Source organism: Colobus angolensis, unplaced genomic scaffold, assembly GCF_000951035.1.
Source record: "Colobus angolensis palliatus isolate OR3802 unplaced genomic scaffold, Cang.pa_1.0 Scaffold250, whole genome shotgun sequence".
NCBI lineage: Eukaryota > Metazoa > Chordata > Mammalia > Primates > Cercopithecidae > Colobus > Colobus angolensis.
The window spans coordinates 328,224-349,482 of record NW_012115711.1 but is presented as its reverse complement, the minus strand read 5'-3'; the positions used below and the strand labels follow the sequence as shown (position 1 = coordinate 349,482).

Below are 21,259 nucleotides of genomic sequence, written 5' to 3'. Positions count from 1 at the left end.
CTCCCTCCTTCCCTTTCCTCCTCCCTCCTCCCCTTCCTTCCTTCTCTTCCTTTCTTTCTCCCTCTCTCTTTCTCCTTTCTCATTCTCTCTCTTCCTCCTTTCTTTCCTTCTTGCTCTCCGTGTATTTTTACCTTGCTTTCTTTTTATCGGCTTCTCTGTTTGTTTCCTGTTTTCAAATAATCAATATGTTCTTCTTGCAAATAAGAAAACAAAACACAATCCAATCCCATTTGACCAGTGTTATCTGAAATTCAAGTGAGGAGACAACACTGAGCACCTAGCCTGCGCTTTTTGTGGCTGTAAGCAGTCAGCCGTGACTCCAGTGGGGGTGGTGTGGTTGAGTGCCTAGGGAGATGAGGCTGCCATGACTTTCTGACTTTGTTCCCCTCGACCCTTCTCTGCCAGGTGGAAATGCTGGAGAGGAAGTATGGGGGCTCCTTCCTGAGCCGCAGAGCTGCCAGGACCATCCAGACAGCCTTCCGCCAGTACCGCATGAACAAGAACTTTGAGCGGCTACGCAGCTCAGCCTCAGAGAGCCGCATGTCCCGCCGCATCATCCTTTCCAACATGCGGATGCAATTCTCCTTTGAGGAGTATGAGAAGGCACAGAACCCCGCGTACTTCGAGGGCAAGCCTGCCTCGCTGGACGAGGGTGCCATGGCTGGTGCCCGGAGCCACCGGCTTGAACGGGGGCTCCCATATGGGGGCTCCTGTGGTGGGGGCATCGATGGTGGTGGAAGCTCCGTCACCACATCTGGAGAGTTTTCTAATGACATCACAGAACTAGAGGACTCCTTCTCCAAACAGGTCAGGATCCCTGAAAAGGGCCTTTCTTCTCCATCCCCATGCTCTGGCTACTCCTGCTACTTTTTACCTAGATTGCAAACTGAAAGAAGTTGCGTGACAGGCGTTTAGTAACAGCAAATAGCTACCATTTGAGTTCGGACTGTGAGAATAATGAGAAAGAACTGGCAAGACAGAAATTACTTTTTTTTTTTTGAGACAGAGTTTCGCTCTTGACACCCAGACTGGAGTGCAATGGCACGATCCTGGCTCACTGTAACCTCCACCTCCTGGGTTCAACTGATTCTCCTGCCTCACTCTCTGGAGTAGCTGGGATTGCAGGCATGTGCCACCACGCCCAGCTAATTTTGTATTTTTAGTAGAGACAGGGTTTCACCATATTGGCCAGGCTGGTCTCAAACTCGTGACCTCAGGTGTTCCACCTGCCTTGACCTCCCAAAGTGCTGAGATTACAGGCGTGAGTCACTGCGCCCGGCCAGAAATTACATTGTTAAAACAAGCAAGTTACAAATATGGATGTTCCATGCTGTTCCCTTCTTGTGGGGAAAAATATATATGGGTGTATAGAACAAATAAGAAAAAAGTTGTCACTGCTTGGAACTTGATCTACTATAAAATAAAGCTTAACTCACAGGTAATGAGCTCCTACTGTGTGCCAGTGCTGTGTATGCCTCACACCAGACCTGTGAGACAGGGATTATTATTCCCATTTAATAGAGGAGGAGACTGAGGCTAAGGACCTGGAATTGGTCCTTGTCCTCAAGGATCCCAGTGCAGTAGGAAATGGCAGACATGTGTGCATTACTGTCTCCTGAAGTAGAGTGTGCTCTGAGCCATGAGAAAGGCTGTAGTATAATGTATAGTACCTTGGGAACCCAGAGGAAGGGGAGGAAACTTTCTTCTGGGAGAACCACAGAAAACCTACTTGAGAAAACAGCACTGGAGCTGGGCCTTGCCGGACAGAAAAGATTTAGCAAGTTAGAAATACTTGGAAGGGTGTTGCTTACATAGGCGTTGCATCAGCAAAAGCGTGGAGGGGTGGGATTGTAACGCAGTAAAGGTAGTGGGAGATCGTTCTAGGGTTGGGGTGTGTCAACATACTTGCCCAGGTGTGAATCCCAGTTCTGCCATTTCCCAATGTGTGGCCTTGGCAAAGTGTTTAACCACACTGAAACATGATCAATAAAATGGAGAGAAAATAAAATGCAGAGAAAACCCTTTTAGAGCTGTTTGGAAGACTCAGTGCAACTATACAGGTAATATATATGAAAACGCCTAGTACATAGTAGCTGCTAAGTACATGTTAGTTTTCTTCCTAAAACTAAGAAGGTACTTGGTAGAGATTGTTGAATGAATGGATGAAACTTTATAAGAGAAAAAGTCACTCTGCTCTATCCTCTATGATCTGGCCTTGCCATCAGCCTGGGCATGCCTCCTTAGACCTGGTGAAGAGGTGGAGGGAAGGACAGGAATATTGAAGGGAAGATCTATATTATTCATCTGTTCATTCATACCACAAAGATTTAATTGAACATCTCTTCTGTGTCAAGCAATGTGTTGAGCTGAGCTAGAAAGAGAAACTAGGCCTGGATCCATCCCTCAAGGGAGGAATGGGGAATAGGAGATCAGTCTGGGAACCAGGTCTGGTCCCAGCTCTGAGTGCTACTGAAGTCTGATGGGGAAGTATATCCGTTATTTGTTAGCTGTGTAACAAATTACCCCCAAATTTGGTAGCTTAAAACTGACCCAAGAGACTGAGCCTAAACAATAAACATTTATTATCTCATACAGTTTCTGGGGGCCAGGAAGCTGGGAATGGCATGGCTGAGTGGTTCTGGTTCAGGGCCTTTCATGAGGTTGCAGTCAAGCTGTAGGGAGAGCCTGCAATATCTGAAGACTAGACTGGAGCTGGCAGTCTGCTTTCAAGCTCACTCACTTGGCTGTTGGTAGGAGGATTCAATGCCTTACCCTGTGGGCCTCTCTATAGGACTGTTCGTGATGGGCTTTCCCCAGGTTGGGGGGTCTGAGAGAAAGAGTACAAGTGACAAGCGACCAAGAGCACTCAAGATGGAAGCTGCAGTCATTTAAATTTTTTTTTTAATTTTGTAAATTAAAAAAAAATTTTTTTGCAGTCTTTTTTTAAAATTTAAATAATTTTTTTTGGCCGGGCATAGTAGCTCACACCTGTAATCTCAGCACTTCGGGAGGCCAAGGCAGGCGGATCGCCTGAGGTCAGGAGTTTGAGACCAGCCTGTCCATCATGGCGAAACCCCGTCTCTACTAAAAATACAAAAATTAGCCAAACATGGTGGTGCGCACCTGTAATCCCTGCTACTGGGGAGGCTGAGGGAGGAGAATCGCTTGAACCTGGGAGTTGGAGGTTGCAGTGAGCTGAGATCATGCCACTGCACTCCACCCTGGGCGAGAGTGAGACTCTGTCTCAAAAAAACAAATAAAAATTTTAGAGACAGGATCTCGCTCTGTTGCCAGGCTGGAGTGCAGTGGCATGATCATAGCTCACTGCAGTCTCAAACTTCTGGGCTCAAGTGATCCTCCTGCCTCACTCTCCTGAGTAACTGGGACTACAGGTGTGTGCCACCATACCCAGCTAATGTTTTTATTTTTTGTAGAGATAAGAGTCTCGCCATGTTGCCCAGGCTTTTCTTGAACTCCTGGGCTCAAGGGATCCTCCCATCTTGGCCTCCCAAAGTGCTGGGATTACAGGCATGAGCCACCATGCCCAGCCTCTGCAGTCTTTTAAAACCTAATTTCAGAAGTGACATACATTCACTTCTGCCATATGCTGTTTGTCACACAGACTAACTCTGGTACAATGTGGTACCCTAAGGTGTGAATACCAGGAGGCAGGGATCATAAGCGGTCAGTTTAGGGTCTGGATACCACAGGGAAAGAGCATTACCAGCTGTGGTCCAGACGCTCAAGGTCAAATGTTATGGATTTCCTAAGAGAATTCCCACAGAGGAAGCTGGGATTTTGGTTTACCCTGGGGGATGGCAGAGGCAAGAATGTGGCTTGAATCAGGGAGGAGGTAACATTTGGCTTGAGTCTAAATGGACACAAAGGAGGTATTGGGGTATGAGCTGATTGGGGAACTCGTGGGCATTAGTCCCAGCTCCTGTGAGTTCACAATGGTTCCCTGGGAGTCATTTTATAGACCACAGAGAGCTTGTCAGGGCTGGGGGAGGGGAATCCACCCTCCTTGCTGACCTACCAGGAAGACTCCCTCTTTTCCCTTACCCACCCCCTCATTCCCACCTTCCCCCATTCTTCCCTTTATCTTTCTTTCTTTTCTCTCCCTTTCCCTCCTCTCATCCCCCGCCTGCACAGGTAAAGTCTCTGGCTGAATCCATCGACGAAGCCCTGAACTGCCACCCGTCAGGGCCCATGTCTGAGGAGCCAGGGTCAGCCCAGCTGGAGAAGCGGGAGTCAAAGGAACAGCAAGAGGACAGCTCGGCCACATCCTTCAGTGACCTTCCCCTCTACCTGGATGACACAGTTCCCCAACAATCCCCTGAGCGACTGCCCAGCACAGAACCCCCACCCCAGGGCCGGCCCGAGTTCTGGGCGCCAGCCCCTCTCCCGCCAGTTCCTCCACCAGTGCCATCAGGAACCCGGGAAGACGGTAGCCGTGAGGAAGGCACTCGCAGGGGTCCCGGGTGCTTGGAGTGCCGGGATTTCCGGCTGCGGGCCGCCCACCTTCCCCTGCTTACCATTGAGCCTCCTAGTGACAGCTCCGTGGACCTGAGTGACCGCTCAGATCGCGGCTCTGTCCACCGCCAGCTGGTGTATGAGGCTGATGGCTGCAGCCCCCATGGGACCCTGAAGCACAAGGGGCCACCAGGCAGGGCCCCGATCCCACACCGCCACTACCCAGCCCCTGAGGGCCCAGCCCCAGCCCCACCAGGGCCCCTGCCACCAGCCCCCAACAGTGGCACTGGGCCCAGTGGTGTGGCTGGGGGTCGGAGGTTGGGGAAGTGCGAGGCAGCAGGCGAGAACTCTGATGGTGGAGATAATGAGAGCCTCGAGAGCTCCAGCAATTCCAATGAGACCATCAACTGCAGCTCCGGCTCCTCTTCTCGGGACAGTCTAAGGGAGCCTCCGGCCACCGGCCTGTGCAAGCAGACTTACCAGCGGGAGACAAGGCACAGCTGGGACTCGCCAGCTTTCAACAATGATGTCGTCCAGAGGCGGCACTACCGAATTGGCCTCAACCTTTTCAACAAGTGCGTGCTCCCCGTTCTAGCCTGCTCGCCCTTTCCTACCCTGCCACGGGTACTTGAGTTCCTGGGACAGAACTCCACGCAGTGATCCCGGTTCTGCCATCCTTTCATTCTGTGGAACGGTATTTCTCCCCAGACATTCAGGGAAGAGGATTGGCAACAGGGTGGAAGAGTAGAGAGTCCCTTAACACACCTGGGCAGTCCTAGTACTGTCTCTGGCTGACTGTGCGATCTTGGGTGAGATGACCCCACTAAATGGATTCTGAACCTTGTCCTCCCCACCTTCCCTTTTTAGAGGGGAGGCGATGTGGTGTAGAAAGAGCCCCAGCCTGGGAAACAGGAGATCTGGCTCCCGAGTGGGCCTTTGGCCAGACTTGCTGCATAGCCCTGGGCAAGGTGCATTCCTCCCCTGGGCTTCTATTTTTCCACCTACCACTAGCAGAATGTGTATGTGAGACATGTTGGGGGCAGGGTGGTGTGCTGGACCCTTCAGTGACTGTGACTAAGCTCTTTCTAGGTGCCTGGTCTTCTGCCAGGTGTTTAGGAGTGAGGTGGGAGTGTGACATTTGATTAGAAAATAATTGGAAAACATTAGATGTAATTAGAAAACATTAAATGTAATGTAAGCCATTACTTGAATGCCTTACATCTTTATAGCTTATTAAACACTGCCACCTATATTTAATTCTTACAATAACTCAGCAAGGCAGGCAGTAGTGTTCCTGTTTTGTAGATAAGGAACCAAGGCTTGGAGAAGTAAAAGGAATTGTCCAAAGTCATACAACTGGGAAGTGATGGATCTGAGACTCCTATGGCACCAGTCCCTTCTAAATTTTAACCTTGTGGGGTCCTAAGGTTCTGGGGTTCTGAGTATGGGATAACTGTGACCCAGATTTTGGCCCAGCTCCCTGGAAATCTAGGGAGCACCTTGTCTATAGAAATACTCAGAGGAAGTTGGTGAGACCTGCCTGCGTGGGATGTGGGATATGGAACAAAGTAACCTCTTCACTTCTTCCCTACTCTGAGGGTCTGTGACTCACAGAGAAGGTGCTCAACCCTGCTCCTCGGTTCTTGCTAGGAATGTCAAAGCTCCTGGCGTAGAGCGGGCTCTCATTAGATACTGATTTTCTTTCAATTGTGGTGTAGGTCCAGTGAAGGGGGATGTTGGGTTGAAGATACCTTGGGATTTTGAAGCTCCTCGAAATGGGCAAGTGGCTTCTTCTCTCTGGGCCTCAGTTTTCTCATTTGCACCATGATGGGATTGGATCAAATTATGTATTTGACTTCGTTGGTCCTCTGAGGCCGGACTTAGTTGGGCCCAAAATGAGTTCAACAAATGAGACAGAGAGCACAGTTCCACGAGGACAGTCATCTCATCTACCTCCCCTCTTTCTGCAGGAAGCCGGAGAAGGGTATCCAGTATCTGATCGAGCGGGGCTTCCTGTCAGACACACCGGTGGGAGTGGCTCACTTCATCCTGGAGCGGAAAGGCCTCAGCCGGCAGATGATAGGGGAATTCCTAGGGAACCGGCAGAAGCAGTTCAACAGAGACGTGCTGGAGTGAGGACCCCAGGATGGGGCAGGCTGGGCCAGGGATTCCTGGAAAAGGACAGCAAGAGGGAGGAAGGGGGCAGCCTGTCCCTTTAGCTCAGATAAGCTTTTCAAAACAGGATGAATAGACCTTCCTGCCCCCATACCCTTCTGCCCCGAAGGGGTCTGATGTTGTTTGGCTCTATTCCTAAAGTCTTCTGTGTGGCCCTGGGCGAGACGTGCTCATCCTGTGGCCTGTTTTGGGCCTCAGTTTTCCCGTCTCTGAAATGAGTAGCTCGATGGAAAGGGCCTTTAGTGACCACATGCCTTGCCTCAATTTTCTGAGATGGATTTGATTTCAAACATTCTGTCCTCATGTGTACTTGCTCGGGCCATGGGTCCTGAATTTGGGAGTGTATTAGTGGGGGTGTTGGTCCATTTGAGCAGGTCCAGGTGGGTCAGAGGTTTTCTGCAGAGGAATTGAAAGCACCACACCCCCTTCTTTGCTCCTTAGCTGTGTGGTGGATGAGATGGACTTCTCCTCCATGGATCTGGATGATGCACTCCGGAAGTTCCAGTCCCATATCCGGGTTCAGGGTGAGGCCCAGAAAGTGGAGCGACTCATCGAAGCCTTCAGGTGTGCCTGTCTCCCACTTGTGAAGCTGCCCCTCCCTCCTGTGGGCATCAATGTAGTATGTGTTTACAAGTCACTTCTCTGAGCCTCTTACTTTCTTCACCATAAAACAGAAATGATAAATCCTATCTTGCAAGGCAATTGTGAGGATCAGAGGTAGTGCATGTAAAGTATCTAGCTCAGCCTCTGGGATATGCGCATTCGATAAGTGACAACAACATCAGCAATAACAGCTAACATTCACGGAGCACTTACTAGGTATCAGGTGCTGAGCTGAGCACTTTGCACGATTATTTCACCGAATAATCACAACCACCCCATAAAGTAGGCACTTCTATTATTATTCCCATTTTACAGAGGAGAAATCAGAAGTTTAGAGAGGTTAAGTAACTTGCCCAGGGTCATACAGTGAATAAGTGGTAGAACCAGGATTTGAACTTGTATGTGTCTAAGTCCATGATCCATCTATGCCCTTAACCATTTTACTCTACTATAAATGCTTTGGAGATCAGGTAGGCCGGAGTCTAAATCCTGGCTCTGCCACTTTAGGGTATTTAGAAGAGAAACAGGAGTTGCTGAGAACTTGTTTCCCACAATGGGGGAAGGATTTGCTTTGCAGTTAGAAATATCTGGGTTTATCATTCTCGGCAAACTATCGCAAGAACAGAAAACCAAACACCGCATGTTCTCACTCATAGGTGGGAACTGAACAATGAGATCACTTGGACTCGGGAAGGGGAACATCACACATCGGGGCCTATCCTGGGGAGGGGGGAGGGGGGAGGGATTGCATTGGGAGTTATACCTGATGTAAATGACGAGTTGATCGGTGCTGACGAGTTGATGGGTGCAGCACACCAACATGGCACAAGTATACATATGTAACAAACCTGCACGTTATGCACATGTACCCTAGAACTTAAAGTATAATAATAATAAAAAAAAAAGAAAAAAAAAGAAATATCTGGGTTTTCATCCTGGCTTCACCATTTACCAGCTCTGTTACCTTGGGCAAGTTACCTTGTCACTTTGAGTCTCAGTCGCTTCATCTTTAAAATGGGACTGCCAATAGCTACCTTGCAGGATTATGATAGGATTACATGAAACAATGTACATAAATCCCCTGGAAGAGCTCTGCAAAAGGTAGCGATTGTAATTTTTACATGCTGGTCTAGGGGAAGCTCTGAAGAGGACAGACCCAGAGATCAAGAAAGTATTTCTTGCAGGAAAGGGTTGCTGGTGTCAGACTGGGTGGGTGGTGGGTAGGCAGAGATGGCTGCTTCCTGAGTCTGGCTTTGACCCCTCCTGCCCTGCAGCCAGCGGTACTGTGTCTGTAACCCAGCCCTCGTGCGCCAGTTCCGGAACCCAGACACCATCTTCATCCTTGCTTTTGCCATCATCCTCCTCAATACCGACATGTACAGTCCCAGCGTCAAGGCTGAACGAAAGATGAAACTAGATGACTTCATCAAGAACCTGAGAGGTGACTTCCTTATCAGCCTTTCCTGCCCTTCACCTGGGAAGGGAAAGTGGGGGTTAAGGTGGGGAAGGATGCAGGAGATCCCATCTGTTCCTTGGAAATTAATTTGTGATGCTGTCACTTTCTGGCCTAGCTGGGTGTTCCCAGGATATTCACTTATTAATTCACTCAAATCGTCATTTGCCCATTGTACTGAGCTTCTACTGTGCACCAGGTTTCTAGGTCCTGGGGTTCAAGCAGTGAACATGATAGATTAAAGTCCTGACTCTTACAAGGCTTTATTCTGATTCATTCATTCAGTCATTCGCTTCTCCTTTCCTCACTCCCTCTTTCCCTCTCTTATTTATGCCCATGAGGACTCATTTAATTATTTTGCGTACCTTTTCCTCTATTCATGCATTCATTTATCACTCGACCAAACAACCAGCCAGCCAGTCAACACTTAGCACTTAGTGTGTGCCAAGCCCCACGATGGGTGCCAAGGACAATGGAGAGGAATCTGCCATACTCTCTGTTCTGAGAGAGCTCCCCGTGTGTGGGAGAGGCTGACTTGTAGCACCCAGATAACTAACATAAGACAGAAAGTGAACAGTGACATCAGAGAGGCCAAAAGTGCAGTCAGAGCTCAAAGGAGGAAGAGCCCACCTCTAGCTAGCTTCCCGGAGGAGGCGGTATTTTTATTTTAAGGTGGGTCTTGAAGGCATGGAGAAGGTGACACAATAGAGATAGAGGAGGGCTTACCTACCAGTGAGAATACCAAAGATGCAGAGGCAGGAACATTTATTTTCTTTAGGGAACAACTGAGGGCTGGGTACGGTGGCTCACACCTGTAATCCCAGCACTTTGTGAGGCTGAGGCAGGTGGATCACATGAGGCCAGGAGTTCCAGATCAGCCTGGCCAACATGGGGAAACCCTGTCGCTACTAAAAATACAAAAATTAGCAGGCATGTTGGTGCGTGCCTGTAATCCCAGCCACTCAGGAGGCTGAGGTAGGAGAATTACTTGAACCCGGGAGGCAGAGGTTGCAGTGAGCTAAGATTGCACCACTGCACTCCAGCCTGAGTGACAGAGCAAGACTCTGTCTTCAGAAAAAAAAAAAAGAAGAACAATTGAGATGAGGTCATTGATGGGTTGGGAAGGTCCCAATATATGAGGGTCCCAATATATGAGGTTCCAATATGTGGAACCAATATATGAGGGCCTTGAATGCCAGATGAAAGGTGTCACCTTGCTCTTTTTGCTTATTCTACTGATGTCGAGCCCTCCCTATCACCAAAGAGCAGCCTACTAAAAATGGTACAGATGTTAAGATTATTTAAGCAGAAAAGAAAGAGGAAAATAGAGTCAAAGAAAAAAAGCAAACTGAAAACAAGACAAATTGGCTGCCCATTGGGTTTGTGCAGCTGTGGCTGCTCTGGTAAGAAAGTCAGTGCGATATAGAATGTTCCTTTAGCACCTATCCAAGGAGGAGATGTGGCATTTCCAAGGAAGAAAACATTTTCTCCTTTTTGTTTTCTGTTTGTTTTTTATTTTCAGAGACAGGGTCTCACTCTCTCACCCAGGCTGCAGTGCCGTGGTGCTAGCAGAGCTCACTACAGCCTTGAACTCCTGGGCTCAAGCGATCCTCCCACCTCAGCCTCCTGAGTAGCTGGGACTATAGGCGCGGGCCACCATGCCCAACTAATTTTTAAATTTTTTGTAGAGACAGGGTCTTGCTATGTTGCCCAGGCTGGTCTCAAACTCCTTGCCTCAACTCGGCCTCCCAAAGTGCTGGGATTACAGGTGTGAGCCTCCACGTCCTGCCCAGAAAACATTTTCTCTAGTAGAGGATTTAGAGAGAAGAGTGAGTAGGTTTCACTCAGCAATCAGAAATGGAGAAGGATGGTGAAGATGGGAGGAGGGAGTTAGATCAGAGGCCATTTGGAGCTGTCTTCTATAATTTTGCCATCATTCATTCATCCATTCTTTTTCCCTCTGTCTCTCAATATATGTGTGTGTGTGTGTGTGTGTGTATCTTTTCCCCTCTAATTATTAAATAAAGAAGCAAATAAATGAAGGTAATACATACTTGTTTCAGAAATGTTGAAAGATTCAGAAAATTAGAAAATTTCTTTTTATCACCCAAAATTTGCCCCCTAGAGGCAATCATAGTTAATGTTTTGGTGCATTCTAATCTTTTCCCCCATGCATATGTAACTTTTTATATAGTTCAGATCATACTATACATGCAATTTGTCTTACTCTTTTCACATAATTTGCTACTGTAATTTTCTCAAGCTATCGAAATGTTTTTGTAAATGTCAAGTTTTTAATAGCTGTGCATTATTTTATTAAATGGATATACTATCCTTTACTTAACTGTTTCTCTATTGTTAAAATTTAGGTTGTTTCAAATTGTCCCCATAAGTAACACTTAGTGAGTATTCTTTTCATTTTATTTATTTTTTTTGAGACAGGGTCTTGCTTTGTTGCCCAGGCTGGAGTGCAGTGGTGCAATCATGGTTGACTGCAACCTCCTCCTCCCAGGCTCAAGCTATTATCCCACTTCAGCCTCCCAAGTAGCTGGGACCACAGGTGTGTGCCACCACACCCAGCTAATTTTTGTATTTTTTGTAGAGATGGGATTTTGCCATGTTGCCCAGGCTGGCTCTTGAATTCCTGGGCTCGAGCGATCCACCTGCCTCAGCCTCCCAAAGTGCTGGGATTACACTACGCCTGTCCTAGCAATCTTTTTTTTTTTTTTTTTAGACAGAATCTCAATCTTGTTGCTCAGGCTGGAGTGCAGTGGCCCGATCTTGGCTCACTACAGCCTCTGCCTCCCGGGTTCAAGCAATTCTGCCTCAGCCTCCCGAATAACTGGGACTACAGGCACATGCTGCCACGCCTGGCTAATTTTTTGTATTTTTAGCAGAGATGAGGTTTCACCACGTTGGCCAGGATGGTCTTGATCTCCTGACCTCATGATCTGCCCGCCTCGGCCTCCCAAAGTGCTGGGATTACAGGTGTGAGCTACCATGCCTGGCCTGCACTAGCATTCTTGCACATATTTCTGAGTAGTTCCTTAAGGTAGATTCATAGAAGAAGAATCACTGTGTACAAACATTTAGATTCTTGCCAAATTACCTTCCAAAAGAGTTATGTTACCATACATGCCCACTTCCCTGCACTCTTCCTAGCACTGGATTTCATTTAAAATTATTTTTGCTAATTAGGAAGGCAAACAATAGTATCTGATTGTTTTAATTACAGTGTATTCTGAGTTGTTGAGAGAAAATTCCCCACCCCGGGGAAGATAGCAACTGGCTATTGTGTTGAAGGGCATCCTCCCTGCCCCAATCCTGGCTAAGGGGCTGAGGATACCCACTGACTCTCAGTCCTGACTGTCATGGCCCGTGCCTGGGTGTGGGAGTTGTGGAGCATCCCTACCACCCAGTGCCCATAATTATGTGACATATCCCTATGTTACTCCCTCCCCCAGGGGTTGACAATGGTGAAGACATCCCCCGAGACCTCCTGGTGGGCATCTACCAGCGCATCCAGGGGCGTGAACTGCGGACCAACGATGACCATGTGTCCCAGGTGCAGGCTGTGGAGCGCATGATTGTTGGAAAGAAACCAGTAAGTGCCTTGGAAGGCTGCAGAGGGGCCAGGGTTCAGGTCTGCCTCTGCCACTAAGTGCACCTCCTGAGTCACTGCACCTCCCTGAGCCCCAGGTGCCCTTTACCTGCAGTACGGAGTGGGTGATAATGCATTCCTCAGAAGGCTGTGGTGCAGAGTGAATGCATCGAGCACATTCCAAGGCCCATAGTGGGTACTATATCAATATTAACATCCTTTTCACCTCTGGCTTTGCCTCTCCATCCTAAGTGAAGGGCCAAGCTGATGGTTATCAGAAAACCAAAGCAAGAACACACTTTAGGCCAGGTGCAGTGGCTTGTGCCTGTAATCCCAGCACTTTGGGAGGCCGAGGTGGGCGGATCACCTCAGGTCAGGAGTTCCAGACCAGCCTGGCTATCATCGTAAAACCCTGTCTCTACTAAAAATACAAAAATTAGCCGGGCGTGGTGGTGCGTGCCTGGAGTTCCAGTTACTCAGGAGGCTGAGGCAGGAGAATCGCTTGATCCCAGGAGGCAGAGGTTGCAGTGAGCTGAGATCGTGCCAACACACTCCAGCCTGGGTGACAGAGCAAGGCTCCGTCTGAAAAAAAGAAAAAAAAAAAAGAACAGGCTTTAGCCAACAAACATTTGTGGATGCCTTTCCACTGAGCCCAGCATTTTACTGGGCACCAGAGTTGGTGCTGGGCATTCATATATATGAATCAGACGTGGTCTCTGTCCTTGGGGGCACTCACAGACCAGTTGGGGTGTGAGACAAAGACACATATAATACTTCTGCCTTACGGTCCAGTTTAGGAGAGGAGAACGGAGAAAGAGGCCATTTTCAGCCTGGAGAAATCAGGGAAGGCTTCTTGGAAGAGATAATTTTGGGATTGATTTTTTTTTTTTTTTTTTTTTTGAGATGGAGTTTCACTCTGTCACTCAGGCAGGAGTGCAGTGGCATGATCTTGGCTCCTTGCAACCTCCACCTCCTGGGTTCAAACGATTGTCCTGCCTCAGCCTACTGAGTACCTGGGATTGCAGGCACCAACCATCACACCCAGCTAATTTTTGTGTTTTTAGTAGAGACAGGGTTTTGCCATGTTGGCCAGGCTGGTCTCGAACCCCTGACCTCAGGTGATCTGCTCACCTCGGCCTCCCAGAGTGCTGTGATTACAGGTGTGAGCCATCGTGCCTGGCTGGGATGGAAATTTGAAGGGGAGTTGAAATATGACCATGCAGAGCTAGACAAGAAAGACATTCCAGACAGAGGGGCAAAGGCAAGGTAGAAGAAAAGTTTAGGCCTTAGTTGCTGATACCCCTTGTGTCAGAGTGATACACATGTATGAGAGGTAAACTTTTTGCGGTTGAAACTTAAGGTGCCAGGAGGCCTGAAGCTGATGGGCTGGCCTTGCTGACACCTGTCTCTCCATGCCTGTCTAGGTCCTGTCTCTCCCTCACCGTCGACTGGTTTGCTGCTGCCAGCTCTACGAGGTGCCAGATCCAAACCGCCCCCAGAGGCTAGGGTTGCATCAGCGAGAGGTCTTCCTCTTCAATGATCTCCTTGTGGTATGAGCACTGTGGGGGAGGAGATGGGAGGGGGATAGTGAGGTTGACACCTGAGTTTGGTGTGAACCATGTTGATGTTGGTGTGTGGTGTGGTGTGTGGAGTGTCGCGGGCGAGGTGTTCTGCCATGCCATCTGCATGGTCTCAGGCAAGGCCCAGGCCTTCTCTGCCCCTCCTTTTCCTCACAGATTCATTTGGAGATAGTAACAGACGCACAGGGACAGAATATATGAGGAGCAAAGGGATGACAGACTTACAACCTGGGAAGTGGTAGGAAATATCCTTGTCCACCTCAATAGCCCATAGGGTTGTGTGAAGAGGGGTGAACCTGTGACCCCCAGGTCAGTCTAGAAATCTTCAGTAATCAAGATGCTTGAAGTGGGCCGGGCACCATGGCTCACGCCTACAGTCCCAGAATTCTGGGAGGCCAAGGCAGTTTGAATCACTTGAGCCCAGGAGTTTTGAGACCAGCTTGGGCAACATGTCGAAACCCTGTCTCCACAAAAAATACGAAAATTAGCCAGGCATGGTGGTGCGTACCTGTAGTCCCAGCTACTTGGGAGGCTGAGTCAGGAGGATCACTTGAGCCCGGGAGGCAGAGGTTGCAGTGTGCTGTGATTGCACCACTGCATTCCAACCTGGACAACAGAGCCAGACCCTGTCTCAAAAAATTAAATAAATAAATAAATACATACATACATAATAAAAACAAAATTTGAAAAAGATGCTTGGGCCAGGCACGGTGGCTCATGCCTGTAATCCCAACGCTTTAGGAGGCCGAGGCGGGTGGATCACCTGAGGTCAGGAGTTCGAGACCAGCCTGGCCAACATGGAGAAACCTTGTCTCTACTAAAAATATAAAAAATTAGCTGGGCATAGTGGTTCATGCCTGTAGTCCCAGCTACTGGGGAGGCTGAGGCAGGAGAATCGCTTGAACCCAGGAAGCGGAGGTTGCAGTGAGCTGAGATCTCTCCATTGCACTCCAGCCTGGGCGACAAGCGAAACTCTGTCTAAAAAAAAAAAAAAAAAGATGCTTGACGTGATTCTTAAAACTGAGGTCATCGCAAATAGAGATGTTTGTCTTTTACGGATGGAACTCTTCGGACTTTGCTGGTTGGAAGGGACTTTCGGGGTCCAGCTTCCTAGATGGCCCACTGGATGTATGACTGCAGGGACAGAAAGCCGCCTTCCTCTAAGGCAGCCAGTTGCCTTGGTAGGCAGCTCTGACTGCTAGAATCTGTCTCCCTGTGGGTTTCTTCCAACCATCTGCACTTAACCTTTGGCATCACAAAGAACAAGTGTTGTCCTTCTGCTCCGAGACAACTCTCCAGAGATTTGAGGACAGTGATCCTGTTCCCACTGTGGTCTCTCCTTTAGAGCAGGGTTTCTCGGTCTCATCACTGTTGATATTTGGGGCTGGATAATTCTTTGCAGGGACTGTCCTGTGCACTGTAGGATGTTTAGCAGAACCCTGGTCTCTACCTATTAGGTGCCAGTAGCAACCCTTCAACCAAAAATGTCTCCAGATATTGCTCCATGTCCTCTGGGGGCAATATCACCCCCAGTTGAGGATTGCTGCTTTAGCTGAAGTATTTCCGTGCTCCCTCTGAGCCTTAGTTTCCTCCTCTGTGAAATGGAGCTAACCCCTACCTCACAGGGTTGTTGTTACGAGGATGAAATGAAATAAGAGGTTATATGTGGAATCTGCCTTACCCCAAGGAGTACCTGGCCCACACAGTCAATGTGTAGACGTCCCTCAGGTACTGAAACTGGTGTGTGTCTGGCTGTATGCTAGGCACTGGGTATGCCAGAATGAATCAGAATTAGTCCCTGTTCTCAGGGAGCTCACAGCCCAAAGGACCTAAAAAAGTGCTTTGTGTCATTGTGCCATCCTGAAATCAAAACATTTCCTTTTATGAGCCACTTGCAGACCGCCTGAGGCGTTTGCAACCTGTGTTAGTTGACTCCAGAGTGCCCAAGTACTCAACAAAGACGTTGGGTTGTTGAGAGGAAGACTTGTTAACTCTCTACATGGGTTCAGCAGAGATTGCCATTAAGTGCAGGCTCTGGTGAGGCCCAGTGGCAGAACCCGACAACCAAACTCCTGCCTTCCAGTCCAGCAGGGGGTGATCACACACTCAGAGGACTAGCATAGCGCCTGACAAGGGAAAGGTACTGAATCATCATTCTGGAGCTCAGAAAAGGGGTTTAAAAATCTCTATGGGATGTTGGAACAGGCTTCCTGGAGGGAGCAGGATTCAGTTAGTTCCTGGAAATGTGGTAAATGTCTGTGGTGCGTGGTCATTACATCAGGAACTTGCGTTTTCTTCCATGTCTCCCATTCTGTCCCTCAAGCTTCCATTCTCCCCAGCTTGTGGGCATGTGTATTTGTGTGTGTATGTCTGTTAATGGGGTGGGAGGGGAGGGTGGTTACCAGAAACAGGTGCCACGTGGAAATTCCCCACCCAAAACGCTGCCTCTTGTCTTTTTCCCACTCCTGCCAAAGGTCACCAAAATTTTCCAGAAGAAGAAGATCTTGGTGACGTACAGTTTCCGTCAGTCTTTCCCCCTCGTGGAAATGCACATGCAGCTCTTCCAGAATTCATGTGAGTCCCTTCTTGGATCCCAGCTCCCGAGAGTCTATGTCATTGCCCCCATGCTCACCCGTCATCTATACCAGCTCCAGTTTTTGGAGTCCCTTACAACCAGGCTAAGGGTCTCCAAAGCACCTATTTGGTCCCAGGATGAGGGGCAGGCCAGGGTGGAGTATGACTCGGGTCTAGCCCCTGGTTAGCTCATAGTCTTGCAGAGAACCACAGTGCATGTGTTCTCTGGTGGGCCAAAGAGATGGTGATCATGCTGTGCTCTGAAGGATGAACCAGGAGGAGCTTTGTTTCATGGTATTCTGGGCAGCAGTAGCAATGTGAGTTGAGGCAGAGGTGAGAAGGAAAGGGTTTCAAGACAGCAGTGCAGAGCTGTATGCCTTTACATCCTGCAGTACAGGGAGTAAGGGGGCCACAGCTACCAGGAGTTTGAGGGCTTTGGGGCAAAGGGGAGCTGCTAAACATGCTCAAATGGAGAAGAGGCATGATCAGAATTAGACAGTAGAAAAATTATTTCATGGGCTAGGTGTGGTGGCTCACACCTGTAATTCCAGCACTTTGGGAGGCCAAGGCAGGAGGATTGCTTGAGCCCAGGAATTCGAGACCAACCTGGGCAATATAGTGAGACCCCATCTCTACTGAAAATAAAAAGATTATCTGCACATATGGTGCGTGCCCATGGTCCCAGCTACTCAGGAGGCTTGAGGCAGAAGGATCACTTGAGCCCAGGAGTTCAAGGCCGCAGTGAGCCATGATGACACCACTGCACTCCAGCGTGGGTGACAGAGAGATGTTATATCAGGAAAAAAAGAACAGAAAAGAAAAATTATTTTATGTATGAGCCACCTTGCACCAATCCCAACAGAAGTGCCCAGTCTCCCCTTTCTCCACAGATTACCAGTTTGGGATCAAGTTGCTGTCTGCAGTACCTGGTGGGGAGCGAAAAGTCCTCATCATCTTCAATGCCCCCAGCCTCCAGGACCGGCTGCGCTTTACATCCGACCTGCGCGAATCCATTGCAGAGGTGCAGGAGATGGAGAAATACCGTGTGGAGTGTGAGTAGCCCAGCCACATCTCCTCCCCCATCTCCTGAAACAGTGCCCTGCAGAAACCAAGAATCCTATCCTCTGAGAATCTCAGAGTTGAGGGTTAGCTTGTCCAACCTTCCCATGCTCATTTCAAGAACTCTTCAGCCTCTGCTTGAATACCTTCAGTGACAAGGGGCTCATTACCTCCCAGCACCATTATTATCCCGAACTCTAATTATGAGCCAACTATTCCTTATAGTGAAAGGTATCAGGGAGAAGAATCAGAGTATTGGAGGTAGGACTGTAGTTTTAGATTCCAGGTATGCTATTCATTATCTGGGTGAACTGGAGCTAATTGCCTAACCCGCCTAGCCCCAGTTTCTTCCTACACGAATTTGGGGTAATGAAGTCTCCTTCACGGAGTCAAGGAGATGAAATGAGACAAGGTAGCCAAAATGTCCCAACACATCTTAGGCATTCAAAAAATCTATATTCCCTGTCCCACCCTCTCTCCTCCTCTGCCCACATATCAATTCCTGAGCTGAGTCCCAGTGGCCTATCCTCTCCAGGGGTCACACCAAGTCATTTTGATCATATATATATAATGGAAAATAGTGATTACATCTCATTCCTCCCGATGCCCTCCAAGTTTTCTCTTCTCCAGGCTAAGCAGTCACAGTTAAGTAACATGGTGTTAAAGAGAAAGAGGCAGGCAGACAGAAAGAGAGAGACGAGGCGGCGGACAGCTCCTTGGTGAGGCCTTCACAGCTCCAGGGCCACTCTACTCCTCAGCGAGGCAGGGATAGAAATGTCAGTTCACCAGATCCTTTGAGACCCTGGGAAAATCCTGAGAGAGAGATTAGCAGCCCAAGATGAGGGGAGGCCAGTAGACATGTTTCTGTGAGCTCTGTGGGGAGGTGGGGCTGTAAGGAGGCCGGAAGCACCCAAACTCTGGAATCAGGCAGACCTGCTTCCAGAATGTCGGCTCCGCCATTTCCAGCCGTATGACCCTGGGCAAGCTCTAAGACTTCTCGGATTCTCAGTTTCTTCCTCTGCACAATGTGGATGCTAATACTGACCTCAGAACTGTTGTGAGGATTGACAGAGATCAAGTATGTGTAGCGCCCAGCATACTGCCTGGCACTTAATAGAGGATTTGATTCCTGTTAATTTCCTGCTCCTGCCCTTCCAGGAGCCCTTCTGCTCCGGAGCAAGGTATCTGAGAACTGACTGAACTCTGGAAAGATTGCCCTTTGCCATAGGCTAGAAGGGCCTTCCTGTCCTTACTGTGAACCATCTGCCATGAAGCTCTTTCTTGAAGGGCAGGGGTGTTTTGGGAGACCTGACTGCAAGAGGCCATGGGAGGGGAGAAGTCATAAGGGTGAAAGGAAGGGAAAGGGAACAGGGAGAGCAGGCACCAAGAGGGATGAAGGGAAGGCTGAGCAGGAAGGGAGGGTGCAAGACGGGAGCTGGGCACTAAGGGTACTTCGGTGATGGAGCTGCAGTGTTGGGGGAGACAAGGGCTGGTCGTCCAAGGGGCAAAACAGGAAGCCTGGGGACAGAGGGAGGGAGGAGGGAGGAGGAAGGAGGACGGAGGGCTAGGGTCAGTCAGATGGGCTCTCACTCCTGTTCCTGACCTTTGCTCCCTGTCTCCCCGACTGCCACCCAGCGGAGCTGGAGAAGCAGAAAGGTATGATGCGGCCTAACGCCTCACAGCCTGGAGGGGCCAAGGACTCAGTGAATGGGACGATGGCCCGCAGTAGCCTGGAGGACACTTACGGGGCAGGCGATGGGCTCAAACGGGGCGCACTCAGCAGTTCCCTGCGAGACCTCTCTGATGCAGGTAAGCCCTCTGGGCCCCTGCCCTGGCTGGGGAGACACGGGACCAGGTGTCCTCTTTGCCTCCTGTCACTGGCTACCAGCCTTCCCTCCACCTGCCACACACACACGCACCCTGCCTTCACCCAGAGTCCTGGGCGCTGCGCCACAGGGGGCCTGGGAGCCAGGTCAGAGCAGGGGGAGCCCAGCGTTTGGGCCAGGGAATGTGAAGTGGGGCCACAGTCTTGGTGCCTCTCTCTTGCTGCTCCACCTCTCCTCCTCTTCTCCCTCTTCTGTCTCTCCTGTACCTCCACTCCTCCTTCTCCATCTTTTCCTCCTCTCTCTCCTCCTTCTCCACCTCTCCTCCTCCCCACCTCCCCCTCTTCAATGGGGGAAAGGGATAATGGGGTGTCTGTCCCCGGGAGGGGCCCAGGCCTGGTGCCCAGCTCTGGAGCCCAGCAGGGTAGGGAGGGGGGGTTGCTGCTCTGACGCTGGGCTCCTTGCTTGTGGGTGCAGGGAAGCGGGGGCGGCGTAACAGCGTGGGATCGCTGGACAGCACCATCGAAGTAAGTGCCAGCTCCTGCCCCACTCGTCCTCTGCATGAGCCCTGCCCTGGCCATGGAGACCCAGAGGAGGAGGGGACCTGTTGCTCCCCCCTTCCCTGCTGAGAACCGTGCGGCTGCCTCTCCCAGCCAACCACTCTCTCCATCTGTCCTCAACTCTGTCTGTCCTCATTCTGCCTGTCTCTCAGCCTGTCTTCCACTCTCCCGTGCCCCCTTTCAACCCGAGGGCCGACGGCGAGTAGGGATGCCCTTGGAGTTGGGCCACAAGAGGCTCTTACCTCCAAGTCCTACTCTTTGACCCTGGGCGAGTCACTCTGCCTCTCTGGGCCTAACCTTTTCCCTGCCTGCAAAATGGGGATGAGGAGGAGGTACTGCTAATTTCTCCTCTCCCAGCTGAGGCTCAGATGAGATAGTGGATGTGACAGCCGAGCTTTGCGAGCTGGGGAGCTCCACATATGAGTACAGGACTGTGATTTGGTTTTTATTACAACTTGGGGTTCGCTATCTCCCCAGCTCCAGCCCTCAGGGACAGGGGTGGAATTTAGGGCTGGGGGTTTAGGGCATCTAGCCTGGCCTGACTTCCCCCCTCCCCCCTTCCAGGGGTCTGTTATTAGCAGTCCACGCCCTCACCAGAGGATGCCACCTCCGCCCCCACCCCCGCCGCCAGAGGAGTACAAGAGCCAGAGGCCCGTCTCCAACTCCTCATCCTTCCTGGGCTCCCTATTTGGAAGCAAGCGGGGCAAGGGGCCCTTCCAGATGCCACCACCGCCAACAGGCCAGGCCTCTGCCTCCTCTTCATCTGCTTCTTCCACGCACCACCACCACCACCACCATCACCACGGCCACAGCCACGGTGGCCTGGGGGTGCTGCCTGATGGGCAGTCCAAGCTCCAGGCCCTGCATGCCCAGTATTGCCAAGGACCAGGCCCTGCCCCGCCACCCTACCTCCCACCCCAGCAGCCCTCTCTTCCCCCACCTCCCCAGCAGCCCCCACCCTTGCCCCAGCTAGGCTCCATTCCACCGCCTCCCGCCTCAGCCCCACCTGTGGGGCCACATCGCCACTTCCACGCCCATGGCCCAGTCCCAGGGCCCCAACACTATACCTTGGGCCGGCCAGGCAGGGCACCCAGACGGGGGGCTGGAGGACACCCTCAGTTTGCTCCACATGGCCGCCACCCCCTGCACCAGCCCACATCCCCACTGCCCCTGTACAGTCCTGCTCCCCAGCACCCTCCAGCCCACAAACAGGGCCCTAAGCACTTCATCTTCAGCCACCACCCACAGATGATGCCAGCAGCAGGCGCGGCTGGGGGCCCTGGATCCCGGCCACCCGGGGGCTCCTACTCCCACCCCCACCACCCCCAGTCACCATTGTCACCCCACTCACCCATCCC

The 21,259-nt window shown here is 50.4% G+C and overlaps 1 protein-coding gene across 1 annotated transcript in view; it reads left to right on the top strand.

The window, feature by feature from the left end:
• Positions 1 to 21,259, top strand: part of IQSEC2 (IQ motif and Sec7 domain 2) — a 90,149-nt gene that overhangs the window by 68,570 nt on the left and 320 nt on the right. The window contains exons 4-15 of the mRNA XM_011946591.1: positions 406 to 807; positions 4,153 to 5,048; positions 6,444 to 6,605; positions 7,090 to 7,212; positions 8,526 to 8,692; positions 12,169 to 12,308; positions 13,730 to 13,855; positions 16,360 to 16,459; positions 17,350 to 17,511; positions 19,154 to 19,327; positions 19,819 to 19,868; positions 20,466 to 21,257. Coding sequence (XP_011801981.1) covers positions 406 to 807; positions 4,153 to 5,048; positions 6,444 to 6,605; positions 7,090 to 7,212; positions 8,526 to 8,692; positions 12,169 to 12,308; positions 13,730 to 13,855; positions 16,360 to 16,459; positions 17,350 to 17,511; positions 19,154 to 19,327; positions 19,819 to 19,868; positions 20,466 to 21,257 — 3,294 coding nt within the window. The remainder of the gene's footprint in view (positions 1 to 405; positions 808 to 4,152; positions 5,049 to 6,443; positions 6,606 to 7,089; positions 7,213 to 8,525; positions 8,693 to 12,168; positions 12,309 to 13,729; positions 13,856 to 16,359; positions 16,460 to 17,349; positions 17,512 to 19,153; positions 19,328 to 19,818; positions 19,869 to 20,465; positions 21,258 to 21,259) is intronic.